General features: G+C 47.3%; 1 protein-coding gene and 1 long non-coding RNA gene across 3 annotated transcripts in view; one reads left to right on the top strand and one right to left on the bottom strand.

Moving 5' to 3' along the window:
- zswim8 (zinc finger, SWIM-type containing 8) overlaps window positions 1-11,181 on the bottom strand; it is a 188,356-nt gene extending 177,175 nt beyond the window's left edge. The window contains exon 1 of one of the 2 annotated variants that reach the window (XM_078531005.1): window positions 10,844-11,181. In XM_078531005.1, coding sequence (XP_078387131.1) covers window positions 10,844-11,021 — 178 coding nt within the window. In that variant the 5' untranslated portion in view covers window positions 11,022-11,181. The remainder of the gene's footprint in view (window positions 1-10,843) is intronic. The other variant, XM_078531003.1, reaches the window with a different exon arrangement.
- Window positions 11,182-14,520: 3,339 nt separating this feature from the next.
- Window positions 14,521-16,909, top strand: LOC144668474 (uncharacterized). The gene is made up of 3 exons (XR_013573510.1): window positions 14,521-14,639; window positions 14,707-15,124; window positions 16,806-16,909. It is a non-coding gene; the product is annotated as an uncharacterized LOC144668474 (long non-coding RNA).
- Window positions 16,910-18,910: the final 2,001 nt, after the last annotated feature.

Below are 18,910 nucleotides of genomic sequence, written 5' to 3'. Positions count from 1 at the left end.
AATGGGACAAAAGAACACCCAAACCCAGTTGATCAATAATTTTGTTTAAAAAGTGATTTTCTTTGTCAGCCAATCTTTGTGTAAAGACAGGGTCTGAATAATAAGGAACAATACATCATTGTGGAGCTACAGCATCCCCACACGAGAAATATTACAGATTGAAACCTTCTGCAACACAGCTTTACTTACACTTCAACAAGATTGCATGTTTTAACTAAACTACCAACACTTACCATTTTTTAAAACAAATCTATTTGAGAGGGAAGTGCAGTGTTTCTAAAACAGACTGAATAATGCAATGAACAATTCATTCTGATTTTTTAGACTGGAGTTCAGTAAGTGATTTAAATGCTGTAGAGAAACATTGCAGTATATACTTTCAGGGAAGGAGAGCGTTTGATCGGACTTTCAGCAGTTTTTGCAAGTGTATATATAAACAGTTGACTTTTTCGATTCTCTGCCAGAAATGTGTACATGGTTTGGCCAGGGCATAATCAGACTGGCACACGCACATACATACATACACAATTACCAAGCAGCTGATCATATTGTCCAGAACTGTCCCACATAACATTCTTGGAAATGAGCTGACTTATGATGGTAAACAACTGCCATTTTCTGCACAGCAAGATCCCAAAAACAGTTACAATAAAGTGGCAGCTGAACAATTTAACATAGGAAACCCTGGAAAGTTCAGCAATCGTTTTTTTTGATAGTATGAACACAAAGGAGGCAGGCAGCCCAACAGAGGCTTCAGAGGTACAGAACACTCAAGTGATTTTGTTAACGTGAGGTACATCTGCCAGTAGAGTGATCTTTGATGAGCTTTGTACTGGCAGTACACCGTGCCTCTGCAATAACCCACTGCAGGGCAAAGGTGTCAGTTTCCACCCCCAGATCACCACACGGGGAAATCCCCCAAACATGCTGTTATTGCGGAAAGAGGGCTGTACCATATACAGAACAAAAAAAAACATTTCTAATGTAAAAAACAAACCGCTCTGCACATCACCCAACAGCTGGTCACAAGGCAGCATCAGAGTGGGTCAGAGAGTAGATAAAGGAACAAAAACCATAGAATTTCACACACCACCCCCATCTGGGTATTACTTCATCATCACTACCATCATATCCTGGAATTCCCTATTGAACGCCATCTCCAGAAGAACTGCAATGGACCAAAGAGGAAGCCTAACCACCACCTCCCCACAGCAATTGTAGATGGGCAATAAATGCTGACCTTGCCCCCGTCACCCACATCCTGCGAGTTGTGTTTTTCTAAATAAAATGGCATCTTGTTGTAACAACTGCAGAGAGAGAGAGGGAGAGAGAGAGAGAGAGAGAGAGAGAGAAAGAGAGGGAGAGAGAGGGAGAAAGAGGGAGAAAGAGGGAGAGAAAGGGAGAAAGGGAGAGAGAGAGGGAGAGAGAGGGAGAGAGAGGGTGAGAGAGGGTGAGAGAGGGTGAGAGAGGGTGAGAGAGGGTGAGAGAGGGTGAGAGAGGGTGAGAGAGGGTGAGAGAGGGTGAGAGAGGGAGAGAGAGGGAGAGAGAGGGAGAGAGAGGGAGAGAGAGGGAGAGAGAGGGTGAGAGAGGGTGAGAGAGGGTGAGAGAGGGTGAGAGAGGGTGAGAGAGGGTGAGAGAGGGTGAGAGGGGGTGAGAGAGGGTGAGAGAGGGTGAGAGAGAGAGAGAGAGAGAGAGAAAGAGAGAGAGGCTGCCTAAAAAGCTGAAGCAAGTGAACATCAAATAAATGTTTCAAATTGAGATGTTAAACCCTTCCCAATTAACCATATTTCAATTTTTGTTTTTGTGCTCTCAATCACCAGAAGGAATCACCCGCCCTCTATTTTATGGACTTTAGGGTGAACCTTGGAGACTTCCAACTCACCAGGAGATGAACCGCCAACTGAAATGTGTTAACAGTTTGGTTGAAAACCCATTTTCCACTGCACCTTAGCGAATCACGAATCAGGCTATCGCATTTTTATTGCTTTCTTTAATATTTAAAAACCTCACACTTTTGGCCCAATTTGGATTTGGTGCTAAGGCTACCCAACGCCCACTTGTCCCTCAGGTGGGAGTGAAAAGGAACTGCTTTGTGGAACTGCTTTGTGGAACTGTTGCTTTGTGGAACTGCTTTGTGGCCCAATGGCAGTAATTAAGATGCTAAGTTGGCAACTTTTGACTCACCTCAACAAATGCAAGCGGAAGCCAATCCCTCTTACAATGAAGCAACCAGTGAATCACAGCCAGAAGATCAAAGAACCAGTGTTGTGATGGCTGTGATCGCACTAAAAGATATTGAGTGATGACAACAGTTGTATCTATCAACCAAAACACACCTTGATGCAACCTTCCTGTTCCCAATGCCGCTTTTCCCTAATGTTTTGTTATTCTTTCATGGGGTGTTGGTGTCGTTGGCTAGGCAACCACTTATTGCCCATCCCTAATTGGCCTTGAGAAGGTATCAAGCTTACTTGTCAAGCTTTCCTCCACTCTCCCTCCTTAGCATTCTTTCAATCGTTCACACGTTATTGGGTTTACAGATATCCAATGAGTTGCCATTGGTCACGTGCGAGTTTGACAGCGGTTCTGATAAAATGGCACCAGGATCAGAAAGCAAGGCCCAAGTGTCCAGAAGCCTTTTTACCAGAAGAAGCTTCAGAAACAAGTCTGACACTGCCCTCAATCAACCTCCTGACCTCTGCATTTCCACCACAGATCACTGGGCATTGACCAGAGGCCCAGGAGCCAGGGCCAATGCCAATTACCCCACCTTCTAACTCAGGAACAATAAAAGAACTTGCATTTATATAGCGCCTTTCACCACCTCAGGCACTTTTCAGCAAATGAAGTACTCTTGAAGTGTAGTCACTGTTGCAATGTAAGACAGTTTTTCCAAACCGGGATCTGTGAAGACTTTTCGGGGGCGGGAGGGAGTGAACGAGTCAAACACCAAATAAACGAGCAGCAGGCAGACGCCGACTTGGCACAAGTCCGGAAACGGAAGAGTGAGCTGCCCGTCTCACCATGAGGGGAGCGAGTGGGCATGGGAGAAGCACTGAGAACAGCTCCAAGATCACCAGATAGACCTGCAGTGACCAAGGTTGGTGGGCAGTGCCTGGTAGTTTGGCCTTGTTAAAGAGAGGAAGCTTTTTAAATTATTTAAGTACCTAAAGTCAAAAAAAAAGATTGTTAAAGCACAAATTTGCTCAGATTATACAGGATTATATAATTTAGATGATTGGGGGGGGGATGTTCACCAATCCATTCGAGAAAGGATCCTTCAACCAAAAAAATTAAAGAAATATTGATTGAGGAAAACAGCTGTTAATTTGTACACAGCAAGTTCCCACAAACAGCACTGCAAATAATGACCAGATCATCTGTTTTAGTCAGATTGGTTGAGGGATAAATTTTCGCCCAGGCCAAAAGGGAGAATTACCCCTCCTCATCTTCGCAATAACGCCACAGAATCTTTGAAGTCCAGCCGAGGGGGCAGACGGGGGCAGGGGGTGTGCGATTATAACCAGCAAGGCCAGTTACAGACCCCTGGCAGAACCATCAAAGAGATCAGGTAACATAACACGTACCAGGGATCCCACCTGTAACATTCCAGCATGACTCAGCTTCTCAGTGTCTCAGTCACTAAATCCGGAGGAACACTCCCATTTCAATACAGTTTGAGTTCAGCAACACATAGAAAATCTACTCTGAGAGAAGCCCTCCCACAACAGCCCACAGTTCTGAATTCACCAAGTTAACCAATCTTCAGAGAGTGCAGACAATCCATCTATTTATGTAATTCCCCAGAATAAATGTCCACTATAATTTTGGTGTTAAATCTGTCAGTTCTGGTAGAACCAGAAAGGCTTAAGATCATAAGAGTTTGGCAGTTAACTGTTCCCTGGTGCATTCTCTATGGCAACGCCTCTACCAATCAGAGTCCTCTTTCCAACCAATCAGCACACTCTTCTCATGCAGTCTAAATTGCTGCTTCCTCTACTATTGGTAATCTTGCAAAGTGTCCTGAGGAGTGCACGATGAGAAGCTTCTTCTTTTTTCAGCAATGCTCAAGATCATAAAAGAAATAGGAACAACTGTAGGCCATTCAGCCCCTCAGAGCCTGCTTTGCCATTCAACAAGATCATGGTTGATCCGATTGTGGCCTTAACTCCACTTCCCTGCATGTCCCACCATCTCTCCCCATCCCATAATGCTCGACTCCCTGCCTATCAAACATCTGTATAACTCAGCATTGAATATACTCAATGACCCAGCCTCCACTGCTCTCTGGCAACAAGAATTCCAAAATCTAATGACCCTCAGAGAAATAATTCTTCCTCATCTACATCACTCCCCTTAGGGGAGGTGCAGGTGTCATGGTATTGTCACTGGACTAGTAATCCAGAGACCCCGGGTAATGCTCTAGGGACCAGGGTTCGAATCCCACCACAGCAGATGGTGGAATTTGAATCCAATAAAAATCTGGAATTAAAAAGCCCAGTAATGACCAAGAAACCATTGCCGATCATTTTAAAAACACACCCGGTTCACTAATGTCCTTTAGGGAAGGAAATCTGCCATCCTTACCTGGTCTGGCCTACATGCGACTCCAGATCCACAGCAATGTGGCTGACTCTTAAATGCCCCCTGAAATCAACTTCTCAAGAGCAATTAGGGATGGGCAATAAATGCTGGCCTAGCCAGCGACGCCCACACCCCATGAATGAACATTAAAAAAATCTCCATCTTAAATGGGAGATCCCCTTATTCTTAAACCTTGTCTCCTAGTTCTAGACTTCCCCACAAGGGGAAACACACTCTCTGCATCCACTCTGTCAAGACCCCACAGATGTTAATTACTTCAATAAGCTCACCTCTCATTCTTCTAAACTCCAGTAAGTACTGGCCCAACCTACCTTTCCTCATATGTCAGCCCTTTATCCCAGGAATCAGCTGAGTGAACCTTCTCTGAACTGATCCAATGCAATTATATCCCCCCTTAAGTGAGGAGACCAAAACTGTACACAGTACTCCAGACATTTTTATACTCCATCCCCCTTGCAATAAAGGACGCAGATCCCTCTGATTCACAGATTTCCACATCTCTCTCCATTTAAATAATATCCTGGTTTTCTATTCTTTCTTCCAAAGTGGACAAGCTCACTTTTTCCTGCATTATTCGCCGTCCGCCAATGTTTTGTCCATTTACTTAACCTATGTCTCTTTGCAGACTCTGTGTCCTCTTTGCAGTTTGTTTACAGCACAGAAGGTAGCCATTCGGCCCACTGCGTCTTTGCCAGCTCTTTATAATTTGAAGCTAATCCCATTGCTCTGCTCTCTTCCTGGACTTGTGCTTTCCTGTTTTTCAAACCTTTCTCTGGTTTTCCCTGGGAGTGGTACATTATACTCTGCCTCTTCGCTGTGGCAAAGCATTCCATGCTCCAACGCTCCCCCACATTAAGGAAATATTTGACGTGTATTTGATGAATGGGGCACATCACATAATACAATTCGAATACATCTGTGCAGATCAAGTGTACATCTTAAAAGGGCAAGTGAGCCTACATTACTCATTATAGGAAAGGTCACTGGCTTCTAAATTAGTTCATGCTGCAAGTTCAGCTGTTAAACCAAGCGGAACTATGGCATGACCCACTTGGCTTTTGGAGGATTTATATGCAAACAATGTTTTTTTTAAAAAAATTTGGGTGGGGGCAGAAGAGCAGGAACGACTGATGCAAAATGCTTCTTGCAGAAAAAGGCAACTCCAAAACAAAGGCCTGCGTTCACTTAGATTGAAACAGAGCAAAGCAGCAAGAATAAACAACAACAAAAAGGGCAACGCACAACCAGCAAGTAGACTAACAACTCACCTGGACCCGCATGCCACTGATGCACATTAACTAAGAACATGAGCACATGAGAAACAGGAGGCCTTTCAGCCCTTCGAGCCTGCTCCACCATTCAATAAGATCAATCTGGGCCTCAACTCCCCTATGCCTGCTCCCCATATCCCTCCACTACAAGTTCAAGAATCTGTCTCTCTCACACCATGGTGCCATACAGCTCTCTCTAAAGCCTACGTCCCAGGCGGAATAAGCAGACAACAGTGACTCTAGGGTTTCACTGAAGGGTCCAAGGTTTTTGAACAATTTCCACATGCAGACATTAGAAAGGGATGCCAACTCCTGGTAGAGGATGCAGAGGAGATCTACCAGAATAACACCCAGGATGAAGAAATTCAGTTAAAATGGAGATTGGAGAAGCTGGGGTTGTTCTCCTTAGAGCACAGAAGGTTAAGGAGAAGTTTAATAAATGTGCTCAAAAATCATGAAGGATTTTAATAGTGGAAGCAGTTTCTCACCACCTATTGTAATGGAGGTCGGTAACCGGAGGACACATTTTTAATACAGTGAGTTATGATGATCTGGGATGCACTGTCTGAAAGCAAGGTGGAAACAGATTCAATAGTAACTTTCAAAAGGGAATGGATTATATAACCCAAAAAGGTGTCTAGGTTATGGGGAAAGAACAAGAGAATGAAACTCATTGGTAACTGTTTGAGAGATCCAGCAGTCACACTGGTTCAATTGTCCTCTTTCTATGCTCTATGAACAATAAAATATAATCCCTGTCTGGTCCTGCTTGTAGCTACTCTGACCAGGAGATCTGCTGTCATGGTTTGTCACATTTATCTGTCTTGCTCCATCCTCACACATCCACTGTAGCTCGTCTGCAACCGCTCCGTGGAGTCCGTCATCCAACTACGCCTAGGTCAACCTTTCTTTCTGCTGCCCTCCGCTTTGTCCTCTAGGAGATCTCTGTAGCTTTTCAGCTCTGATCAAATGGTTCTGTTGAAGGGTCATTCGGACTCGAAACGTTAACTGTGCTCCTCTCCGCAGATGCTGCCAGACCTGCTGAGTTTTTCCAGGCATTTTTGTTCTTGATTTGGTCAAAATACTGACCTTTTCTTGTCTGGATGTCAGTTTTTAAGAGTCCCTTTTGTCCTTACAATTTCAAGCACCTTTTCATTAGTCTCGCGATCTGCATATGGAATATTTAGCATACGTCTTAGCATCTACATTTCACATTCCTTCCACAGATCTTTATTTATTGTCCAGGTGTCTGACGCAGACAGGAAAGTGGATAGAATGTAGTTTCTTATGAATTTTTCCCTTATTACAAGCTTGAGTTTTCTTGTTGATAACACATCCTTCATCTTCACAAAATTACTTCTGGCTATCTCTATCCTCCTCCTGACTTCAGCATCATATCTACCCATCTTGTGTTACCATTTGTCCTGCATAGGCAAACTTATCTACCTGTTCCAATATGACACCTTTCACTTCAATCTTCACTCTAGTTTCTTCTAATGTCTTTTTGGTGTTCATACTCAATCCATATTCTAAACTTCTAGATTTGACTTGACCTACGACATTTTGTAGGGCCTCTTCTGATTCCACAGTAGCGCTGTGTCATCAGCTTACCGCAAGTTTGTAATGTTCTTTCCTCCAAATTTTTAACCCCTACAGTTTTTTTCTTTAATTTATTCTTTCATGGGATGTGGGCGTCACTGGCAGGGCCAGCACTTGTTGCCCATCCCTAATTGCCCTTGAATTAAGTGGCTGGCTAGGCCATTTCAGAGGGCAGTTAAGAATCAACCATGTTACTGTGGATCGAGAGTCACATGTAGGCCAGACCGGGTGAGGGTGGCAGATTTCCTTCCCGAAAAGACATTGGTGAACCAGATGGGTTTCTATAACAATCGATGATAGTGTCATGGTCACCAGTGCTGAGATGAGCTTTTATTAATTGAATTTTAAATTTCACACCAGCTGTCATGGTGGGATTTGAACTCATGGCCCCCACAGCATTAGCTTGGGCTGCTGAATTACCAGTCCAGTGATGCAACCACCACGCGACCATCACCCCAGCAGTAAACAAGTAAACATTTATTTGTCCAGTTTTGCCCAGAAAATACACTTTGAGCTGAGGGGGTTACCTTGGCACTGACTTCATATTCTCAATACTCCCCAACTGACATAAGTCGCCTGGGCTCCTCAGACTTGATGGCATTGAGGACAACTCATTTATTAAGCAGAGCTCTGCAGTTAATACTAAACATAGCGAGCCAGATTCACTCCCATTTTAACTATGGGAATCCCAGAGGCCATCGCTCCTGTTCTGGAGCAACCTACACTAAATAAAAGTAAACCTAGCACAAACATGGCCTCAAGTTAGAGTCTCTCACTCCACTTGTACAACATGAAAACTGATTAAGACCAGGGGTGAAACATATAATCATAGTCGAGTCACTACAGAGAATTTAAGGTGGATGAATTAAAATATCATGGTCCAGTTTCAATTATTTTCCTTTCTGTAGCAGACTGATGCTAATGCACAAAATTGGCCCAATAGTAATATTTGGCTCCTTTAATATACTCCTTAGTTACAGGAAATAGTCTTTGTCTCTGTGAGGGCCTTTCATTCCCTTCTCAATCACCTTCCACTACAGGAATTGAGGTTAAATCTTTACAGACACAAATCTACAACCTCAAGTAAACCGCTCTGATGCAATGTAGCTTTCAATAAAAAAAAACACTGCTTTGAAATAGTTTCAATGGGAAATGCTGAACTTTTGTGTCAAGTTACAGGGGACGCGCATACTTCAATTTCACTCATCAAAACCCCCTCAGCCTCAATGTTTTTGAAAGACATTTATTTATCTAGGTTTAAACGTCACTGGATCGGTACAGCTCGCAAACAAATTCAGCTGAACAACAACAACTGGCATTTATATAGTGCTCAAATCTCCTATAACAGGGTACAGCAAAGATTTGAACTATTGATAAAATCAAAACAGGTTTCTTTTAAAAAAAATAATCACTTGTACTGTATCAGCTATTTCTTAACAATAGGTTTGTTGCATTTTGACTTGTAGGGTTTATCCACAATTGCTAAGGTTTACTTTCTCAGTCTGATACAATGGGAAAGAAGGGCCACAGAGGCAGAGGGAGGCAGAGACTCACATATATGATCCTTGGGAAATCATGTTGTAAAATTAAGTTGCTGTAATTCTGGATCCACAAAACATATTCAACAGCCTGGGTACAAAAAAAACCTCAATAATTCTCAACGCTCATGTTGCATACATCAAGAACAAAAGAACTTGCTTCCCAAAGACACTATGTAAACATTTGCTTACAGATCATAAAACTCAAAAACGTGCAGGAACCATATAATTAATAATCCCACCACCCCCCCAAACCCTTCCAACAACAGACCAGCCTGAATATTTCTAAAAAAGAAATCTGCTTGAAATAGCTTATGCTCAGGTACCATCAACCTACACACTACTTTATTTTAGACCTTTCCAGTCTTGCTGCTTTTTAGTCTACAGTCGCTGCACAAATGATTGTGTAAAACAGTCACGACTCTACCCATCCTCTGAAAGAATCCAGCCCAGTCTTTTGTTTCCATATCTCTCCACAGCCCCATCCTACATCAAAATCATCAGCCAAAGGTGGCTGTCCAAATCACTGCAAAGACAAGGCACAGTCTGGCCTCCGACACAAAAAAATACCGCGTATTGGCCCTCGCATTTATACAGTGCCTTTAACATAGCTAAAAACGTCCCAAGGCGCTTCACTGGTACGTGAACAAAATTTGACATCGAGCCACAGGTGATGGTCAAAGGGGTAGGTTTTAAGGTGCGCTTTAAAAGGAGGAGAGAGGGTTAGGGAGGGGTTTCCAAAGCGTAGGCAGCTGAAAGTATGGTCGCCAAGCGATACAAATCGGGGATGCACAGGGCACCAGAATTGGAGGCGGTTACAGAGATGGAGAGGGGGCACGTTTCTGGAGGGATTGGAACACGAGGATGAGAATTTTAAAAACAGAGGCACTGCCGGACCAGTTAGCCAACATGGATCAGCAAGCGCAGGGGAAGAGAGAATGGATGGGTCTTGGTATGGGTTAGAATACAGGCATAGTTTTAGAGGAGCTCAGATTCGTGGAGGGTGAAAGGTGGAGGGTGAGAGGTGGAGGAAGAACCAGCCAGGAGCACATTCGATTAGTCAATAAATGAATGTTAATGAACACAATGGAAGTTGATATACTGATACAATGAACAGGCCATAGACTGTCCCCCAGGGCAAAACTTACCACTAAAAATAGCCACGCAGCAACTCATTCAATTCATAGACACACATTGCTTTCAATAGAGAATATGAAGAAACATTAACAGTTTAAAAATGATTTTGCTCCTGGGTGTAATCCTGTATAGCACCAAATGTCAACTATCCAGTAAATGTTGCAATATGCTCTGTGGTGAAAAGTACTAACGCACAGTAAATTTATAAAATGTAAGAACAGATAGAATCACAGAATTGTTACAGCACGGACCTTATAAATAATGCACAAATTAAAAGTCTCTCAGATTTCCAAAGGTCTCAAATAATTCTGGTCTCCAAAACAAAACACAACACTGGCCATTCACACATTTGTGAGTACAATCCAATATTGCACAGCAGTCTTTCATGGGGGATGCATCCTGGTACAAAGGAGAGCTTTAAACAAGTTTAGACCCAGCCTGTTTGGCTTTGCATCCTCCTTGGTAGGTAGCTTCAGGTTAGGAAAACCATTGAAATGTACTTTTATGCAAAAGTTTGTGGAGACAATGTGACTGCATTGTCTGAGAGACATGGGGCTGTGTTTACACCAGGAATACTAGGCGTGCTCTCAATTTTGTTTAAAAAAAAACAATTATTTACATGAAGTTAATCAGCAAAAAAAATATATATCTGCCAAGGACATTTGCTTATTACATCTAACAGAAGTGGCTCACCTTTGATCTTAACAGTGGGTGAATTGGGACCAGCAGACTGCTTCCTCCACCCTCGCCAGTTCTGACACAAGCTCTCTGCCTCAGAGATGAAAGAACAGAGGGAATCTTCCTCAAACCGGTCACTATCTTCAAAGGAAAACCTTTCACCATCCTCCCACTCGGCGAACATCAGTTCCATCACATTTACATCGGCAGGGATGAGCCAGACAAAGAAAGCAGTCAAGGTGTGTGGAGGAATCCAAGGTCCAGCAGGCACTTTGGAACAATGGATCTGGACACAGCTCCTGGGGTTAAGGGGCCTCTCTCTCTGTTGTTGACTCACAAGCTCTTCACATTTGAGTGGATTTTGCAAACAGCTGAGAGTGGTTGGAAGTGGAGACTCCGGCCCCTCTCTCCTTTGTCATTCATTCGGGTTCTCAGCCCCCCTCAGGAAATGGGTCGGTCAAATGCTGCATTCCCAATTTTCCATCGGAATAAACCAAAAACCTCCAAAAATTCCTCCAGGAGGCGGAATGTGGGATTCTCCTTCTGGCTGAGGCTGTCGGCAGCGATCACTGTGTCCCTTTTGTTCCCCACACACACTCACACAGAGAGAGAGAGAGAGAGAGTAACACTGGGGGGGGCGGCAGGAAAATCACCTCCAATTAATCCTCGGAAATCTGAAACAACAAAAAAACACAGAGTAAATAACCCCCTCTGCCCGGGGTGGGGGGGGATGCTTATTGTTGGAGACACTGGAGCTGCTGCCTGTGTTTCTGGGTGAATTGCCCCCTGGGCAGTGAGCCTGGGGCTGGGGGGAGCCCTGGGGATTCCCCCCCGTCCCAATGGCAACAGCGGCGCTGGCAACAAATGTGTCAATTTCAGCTGGGAAGAGATCGGGGGGAAACCCCCCCCCCCCCCCCCCGTCTCTCTCTCCCCCCCACCAACCCACCCCCTCCCCCCCCCCCACCAACCCACCCCCTCCCCCCCCCCACCAACCCACCCCCTCCCCCCCCCCACCAACCCACCCCCTCCCCCCCCCCACCAACCCACCCCCTCCCCCCCCCCACCAACCCACCCCCTCCCCCCCCCCCACCAACCCCCCCCCCACCAACCCCCCCCCCCCCGTCTCTCTCTCCCTCCCTCAAACCCACCACCTCCTCCCTCTCTCCCTCCACCTCTCCTCCCCCGCCCCCCCACCAACCCACCCCCTCTCCCCCCCCCCTCTCTCTCTCTCTCTCTCTCTGCAAAGGGGGGGAAGGGGGGGGAGGGGGGGGAGACACAAAAGAAAAGTTGACAGGCGCAGGGGAATAATTCAGGAGCAGGAAAAAAAACGAAAGGCGCACAAAAGATTTGGGGAGTTTGTTCACAAACTCGTCCAGAGGGAGCTCCCAGACACAGAGACAGACACAGAGACAGAGACAGACACAGAGACAGACACAGAGACAGACACAGAGACAGACACAGACACAGAGACAGACACAGACACAGAGACAGACACAGACACAGAGACAGACACAGAGACAGACACAGAGAGAGAGACACAGACACAGAGACACAGGGAGAGAGACAGAGACACAGACAGAGAGACAGACACACAGAGAGAGAGAGACACAGACAGAGAGACAGACACACAGACAGAGACACAGAGAGAGACAGACACAGAGACACAGACAGAGACAGAGAGACAGACACAGACACAGAGACACAGACAGAGAGACAGAGAGAGACACAGACAGAGAGAGAGACAGACACACAGACAGAGAGAGACACAGACACAGACAGACACAGAGAGAGAGAGACAGAGACACAGACAGAGAGAGAGACACAGACACAGAGACACACAGACAGAAAGAGAGAGAGAGAAAGAGAGAGTGTCCTCTCTAAACATGGATACTTCACCTGGGCCAGTCATCAGCTGTTGGCCACTTCCGTTTCTATCACATGATTCTCTCTCTCTCCTGCACAGGGTTTGAATTGCACAGAAATTGATTCAGCCCTGCCTCCCTATCCCTGCCTCCCTATCCCTGCCTCCCTATCCCTGCCTCCCTATCCCTCTCCCTCCCTATCCCTGCCTCCCTATCCCCCTCCCTATCCCTGCCTCCCTATCCCTCTCCCTATCCCTCCCCCTGCCTCCCTCTCCCTATCCCTCCCCCTGCCTCCCTCTCCCTATCCCTCCCTCTCCCCCTGCCTCCCTACTTGTCACTGTCTCTAGTTGCAAGGGGAGAGAGAGATTGAGCAGCGACTCCGGGTCCCGGGGGTTGAGGAGGGGGAGAAGCAGCAGCTCAGCCTCAGCCTCCAGCAGCAGCAACAAGAGAGAGAGAGACTCCCCAACCCACCCCCCACCCCCCAGCCCCCAGCTCCTGCTCTTGCCTTGCTCTTTGCTAAGATGTGTATGTCTGTATGTGTATAAACCGACCTCTAACCCGGGCACTTCCTATACGTAAAAGGAAATGAGAGGCTGACGTGCAGCTACTTTTGACAGGACGCTGTTGGCAGACAGCAGGAGTGGGAGGGAGCAGCAGGAAAATATAAAGGGGACTCTCTCCTCTCTCTCTCTCTCTCTGTGTGTTTCTCTCTCTCCCCCCTCCCTCCCTTTTCTTGCAGCCTGGTTTTATTTTTAGGACTAACCATACGTTTTGCTGAGAGTCAGAAGTCATTCCCCCCTCTCCCCAACCCCACTCCTCCAGCAATTTAAATATGTCATTTATATGTAAGATCCATGTTTTACTCTGTGACCTGACCCTCTTGCAGTTGGGCACAAATGATCTTCTAGCCAGTTTTTTCACCTGTGTTTGAACTACAACCCCCCACCCCACACCACCCCCACCCCTCCCCACACCACCCCCACCCCTCCCCACACCACCCCCACCCCTCCCCACACCACCCCCACCCCTCCCCACACCACCCCCACCCCTCCCCACACCACCCCCACCCCTCCCCACACCACCCCCACCCCTCCCCACACCACCCCCACCCCTCCCCACACCACCCCCACCCCACACCACCCCCACCCCTCCCCACACCACCCCCACCCCACCCCACACCACCCCCACCCCTCCCCACACCACCCCCACCCCTCCCCACACCACCCCCACCCCTCCCCACCCCCACACTACCCCCACACCACCCCCACCCCTCCCCACACCACCCCCTCCCCACACCACCCCTCCCCACACCACCCCCTCCCCACACCACCCCCTCCCCACACCACCCCCTCCCCACACCACCCCCACCCCTCCCCACACCACCCCCACCCCTCCCCACACCACCTCCACCCCACCCCACACCACCCCCACCCCTCCCCACACCACCTCCACCCCACCCCACACCACCCCCACCCCTCCCCACACCACCCCCACCCCTCCCCACACCACCCCCACCCCTCCCCACACCACCCCCACCCCTCCCCACACCACCCCTCCCCACACCACCTCCACCCCTCCCCACACCACCCCCACCCCTCCCCACACCACCTCCACCCCTCCCCACACCACCTCCACCCCTCCCCACACCACCCCCACCCCTCCCCACACCACCCCTCCCCACACCACCTCCACCCCTCCCCACACCACCCCCTCCCCACACCACCCCCACCCCTCCAACCCCCAGCCAGCTACTGACTGTCTTGCGGTGCACATCGTTTAGCAAATGAATCAAATTAAATACTGCGGATGCTGGAAATCTGAAATAAAAACAGAAAATGCTGGAAAGACTCGGCAGGTCTGTCAGCGTCTGTGGAGAGAGGAACAGAGTGGACGTTTCGAGTCCCTGTGACTGATCTTGGGGTGCAGGGAGCCAGCATTGAGGAACGCGTGTACATTTTTTTTTTCTCGCCTGCCAGAGACACTGGTAAATACCCTGGCCAGAATTTCAGGGCGGAGGTTTTTCTCATGTTGGCTGTAGTCTCACTAGGTTCTAGGGTTGCCAACCCTCCAGGATTGGCCTGGAGTCTCCAAGAATTGAAGATCAATCTCCAGGACACTGTTGTGAGCGACCCTGGGGAAACATCACGGGGACATGAAAAAGGGTTGGGATTTTCTGTCATTTTCCTTGAACATTTCTCTTTACTAGATATAAAAATATTGAAAATGGGAAATAACAGCTGTTGTTTGGCTGACAGTCAAGCATCATCCGATTGGGTAATGAGTCTTTTTGTTTTCCAGTTGATGTAGGAAGGCCGTACGTCACAAGAATGGACATGTTGACCGACAAATGGCTGGAACGTGGGGGCAAATCATGTGATGAAACCTCCAGGAATACATTTAATCGCAGTTGGCAACCCTATATGAAGGATGAGAGGTGAGCAGGCGAGAGTCGGTGAGTGGGAGGGAAGGCCGCTTTCAAGCGGGGTTTTTCCTGGGGTGAGGGGAGGGGGAGCCGGGTGCCCTGGTGCGGTGTGAAGTCTGAGCACGGGGCTGGATGGAATCCGAGGGGGAGAGGGGGAGTTGGATTGGCCCTGGGAGCTGTTCTTTAGAGTCGAGGAGTGGAGCAGCAATGGGGGAGGGGGGACGGGGAGATAGCTTTCCCTCCAGCACGTCTGCAATCCGGGGTAGTTGCTCTCCTGGTGCTGCAGGGCCAGCTGGGGCTCCCCTGAGGCATCATGAGGCTTCATGTGCCGCGTGTTCTCTAGCCTGGTTTTTACCGCTGAGTGAGAAGCTGACTGGGGGCATCTAGTGTCACAATGAGCGGTCATTAATTCATTTTGGGGGGGGATTTTGCCGTGTTCAGGAGTGATTTTTGGCCGATTTATTGCTGTGGTGAGGATTTTTTTTAAGGGGGGGGGCTAGGGGATTGGTTGCTGTGGTGAGGGGTTTATTTGGTGGGTTTTAGTGCTGTGCTGTGGGTCTTTTTTGGCAGGATTTGGAGCTGTGGTGAGAAGTTTTTTGAGAGATTCTTGGGAGATTTAGTACTGTGGTGAGGGAATTTATTGGGAGGACTTAGTGCTATTGTAATGACTCAACAGAGTGGACAGGTTTCAACAAGAAAGAGAAACTTTATTACAGAGAGCTTTCCAGGTGCTACATGCTCCATCAGGGCTCTCATCAGGAAGCCCCGCCCCTGGATTACCCGAGCTTAGAGATCATTGGACGGAGCCTCGCAGAACATCACGTGACCCCTGATAGACAGCAGGAGAGGCTGGACCCTCAGTTACTAGAGCGATGGTGAGGGCTTGTTGTGGGGGGAGTTAATGTTGCGATGGGGAGCTTTTGGGGGGTGATGTAGAGCTCAAATGGGGCTCACTGAGGTGGTTTCATATTGAGGTTATACAGAAAAGGTTAAATTGCTGAGGCGATGGTCTGGTGAGGGGGTTGAATTTAACTTAATTTAGTTTGCTGAGGTGGGGGCTCCACCGAGGGAATAGTGGCCAGGCTGGGTTTCACCAGCGGGCACTGGAAGTGGGGGACTGGCTGCTGTGAGAGGGGCCAGATAATGGCACATCTGGAGCACAAGGATCACATCTACATCTGTGGCGATCTGGACCCTGATTGACCAAGCTTGGTGTCGACATTGCCACTGTAAAGAAAACAGACTAGCGGACATAGGCTCCACCCGCTAGGCTAATTACAACTTCTACTGGTGCTGAAGACCATCATGAATATGGTGTAAGCTTTGCAGTGAGCAACTGGCTGACACAGTCTATTGAGTCGCCAGTGGGAAACTCAGAGTGCCTCATCTCCCTTCAGCTATTGTCTGATGGAGGCACAGTCAACATCATGTGTGCCCTTGCTCCAACTCTGTATGCCTGCCTCCTGGACAAAGAGTATTTCTACAACTCCACAGGTGACTTTCTGAGGAACATTCCAAATGCTGTGAGACGAATCATCCTGGGTGACTTCAATGCACGTGTTCGGGGAGGAAGTGATTCATGGCTGACGTGCCTCGGTTGTCATCGGGGTGGGCAAGGTCAACGATAACAGACAATGTCTACTTGAGCTTTTGTGTCCTGAATGAAGTCTGAGTCACAACCCCTTTCGTCCAGGGCAGACATCACCACAAGGTCTCATGGTGACACCCAAGGTCTGGACATTGACATCAAGTCGAACTGGTTATCATGAGAAGGCAGGATCTGCACCTACAAGATGCTGTGGCTCAGTTCATAGCACCCTCGCCTTTGAATCAGAAGGTTGTGGGTTCATGTCCCACTCCCGGAAACCAAGAACTGTGAATGTACTCGAAAGAGTTACATGCGATCTGTTGATAACTCAGAAGAGTTACAAGATGCACGACAGCAACTTGCCAAGGCTCCTTCGTCAGCACCTTCTGAACCCGTGACCTCTACCACCTGGAAAAACAAGGGCAGCACACCCATGGGAACACCACCACCTGCAAATTCGCCTCCAAGTCACACACCATCCTGACTTGTAATGATATTGCTGTTCCTTCACTGTGTCTGGGTGAAAAGCTTGGAACTCCTTCTTACCAGCACCTTCTCAAGGGCAATTAGGGATGGGGAATAAATGCTGCCATTGCCAGTGGTACTCCCTTCCCATGAATGAATGAAAAATAACTTGGCCTAGCACTTCTCCCTCTGGCACTGCAGCTGGATCATTCCGAAAGCAGAGAGGCACTTGGATTCATTCGGATGAAACATTGAGATATTTTTAAACTGGCATTACTCACAGTGAGTAATAAGAATGACAAAGAGCAAGTGTGAAACTGAGACGATGTGTGAGTTACAAACATGATTTTTAACATAGAAATATGCTTACGAACTTTTATTTTTATTTCTGTATTAAGATATATTATATAATATTCACTTTCTGTATGCATTCCACTTTAATCACATTGCTTTGAATTGCAGTTAACAGTATCGACTTGGAATTGAAGAGGTGCAGAAGGCATGAGAATAAGTGCTCTGAAAAATCAGTAGCAGTGATAGTATGTTGTGCACTACACGACATAACACCACTTTGCTCTCTGCTGCTTCAATCCTAACCTCACACCAAGTCCTCTTCACCCACCAACCCTGTGCTCACTGACCTACATTCTCTCCTGATCCGGCAACCATCTCGATTTTAAAATTCTCATCCCTGTTTTCAAGTCCCTCCATGGGCTGGCTACCCTCTATATCTGGAACTTCCCCCAGCCCCGAAACCCTCTGAGGTCTCTGCCTCCAATTCTGGCCTCTTGCGTAGAGCTAATCTTCATTGCTCCGCTTATAGAAGGCTATGATGATGGGATGAGATGAAGAGGGGTGGGAGGAGGCTCATGTGGAGCATAACTAATGGCACGGACTGGTGTGCCAAATGGCTTGTTTTTGTGCTGTAGAGATATCTTTGTAATTCCAGGCTTTTAGGTCTAAATTAGAAAAGTAAAATTCTTTAAAATCCGGATTCTTGGAGTTAGTGAATATGCAAGACATCGGCTTTATATCATTACAATTTTTAGAATGAAATATTCTCATGAAACAGAAGGCCAATCAGTTTTCTAATTTGTAGCTCACTTGTTTTTGGAGAAAATCTCTCCACTTTCTTTCGCACTGTCTTGCTCCAAGGACTAAACATTACCTGGGGCTAAAATACTCAGGCTATCTGCTCCTTGATTTCTGCCAATGTTGTTCTGAGGCCAGAGAAATGGAATAGGTGGCTGTTTTTGACCATTTCTAGCTAACTTAGCCTCTGTAGTGCCTTGGGACATTTTACTACAGAGGTGGCCTGGTTGCTTGGTGGATATGTTATTGTACTAGGGATCCAGAAGCTTGGACTAAGTATCCAGGGAGATGCATTCAAATCCCACCATGGCAGTTGGTGAATTTAAATTCAATCAAGTCACTTTTGGAATTGTAAAGCTGAGTTATCAGCAATGGTGACCATGGGCTGGATGTTACATTTCTTGGCAGGGTAAGGGAGGCGGAGCAGAACATGAGTGGTCTGCTTGTTGCCGCCCCTGCCATCTCAACTCATCCAATCAAGCGTCTGACAGTCAATTAGTGGCCATTCACCAGCCAGGAAGGAGACTAATTAGAGATGCAAAAGTGGGGCTCCATGTTCAATCGGGATTGTAGGCCGTAACATCATGTGGCAGAGGGATAATGCCAGTGGTCGTTCACAGTTACAAGTTTAAGGGTCCCCGACCCTCTGAATC

This window comes from Cetorhinus maximus, chromosome 27 (assembly GCF_964194155.1).
Source record: "Cetorhinus maximus chromosome 27, sCetMax3.hap1.1, whole genome shotgun sequence".
Lineage (NCBI taxonomy): Eukaryota > Metazoa > Chordata > Chondrichthyes > Lamniformes > Cetorhinidae > Cetorhinus > Cetorhinus maximus.
Note: the sequence above shows the minus strand (reverse complement) of the source record. Positions and strands in the feature narration are given on the sequence as shown.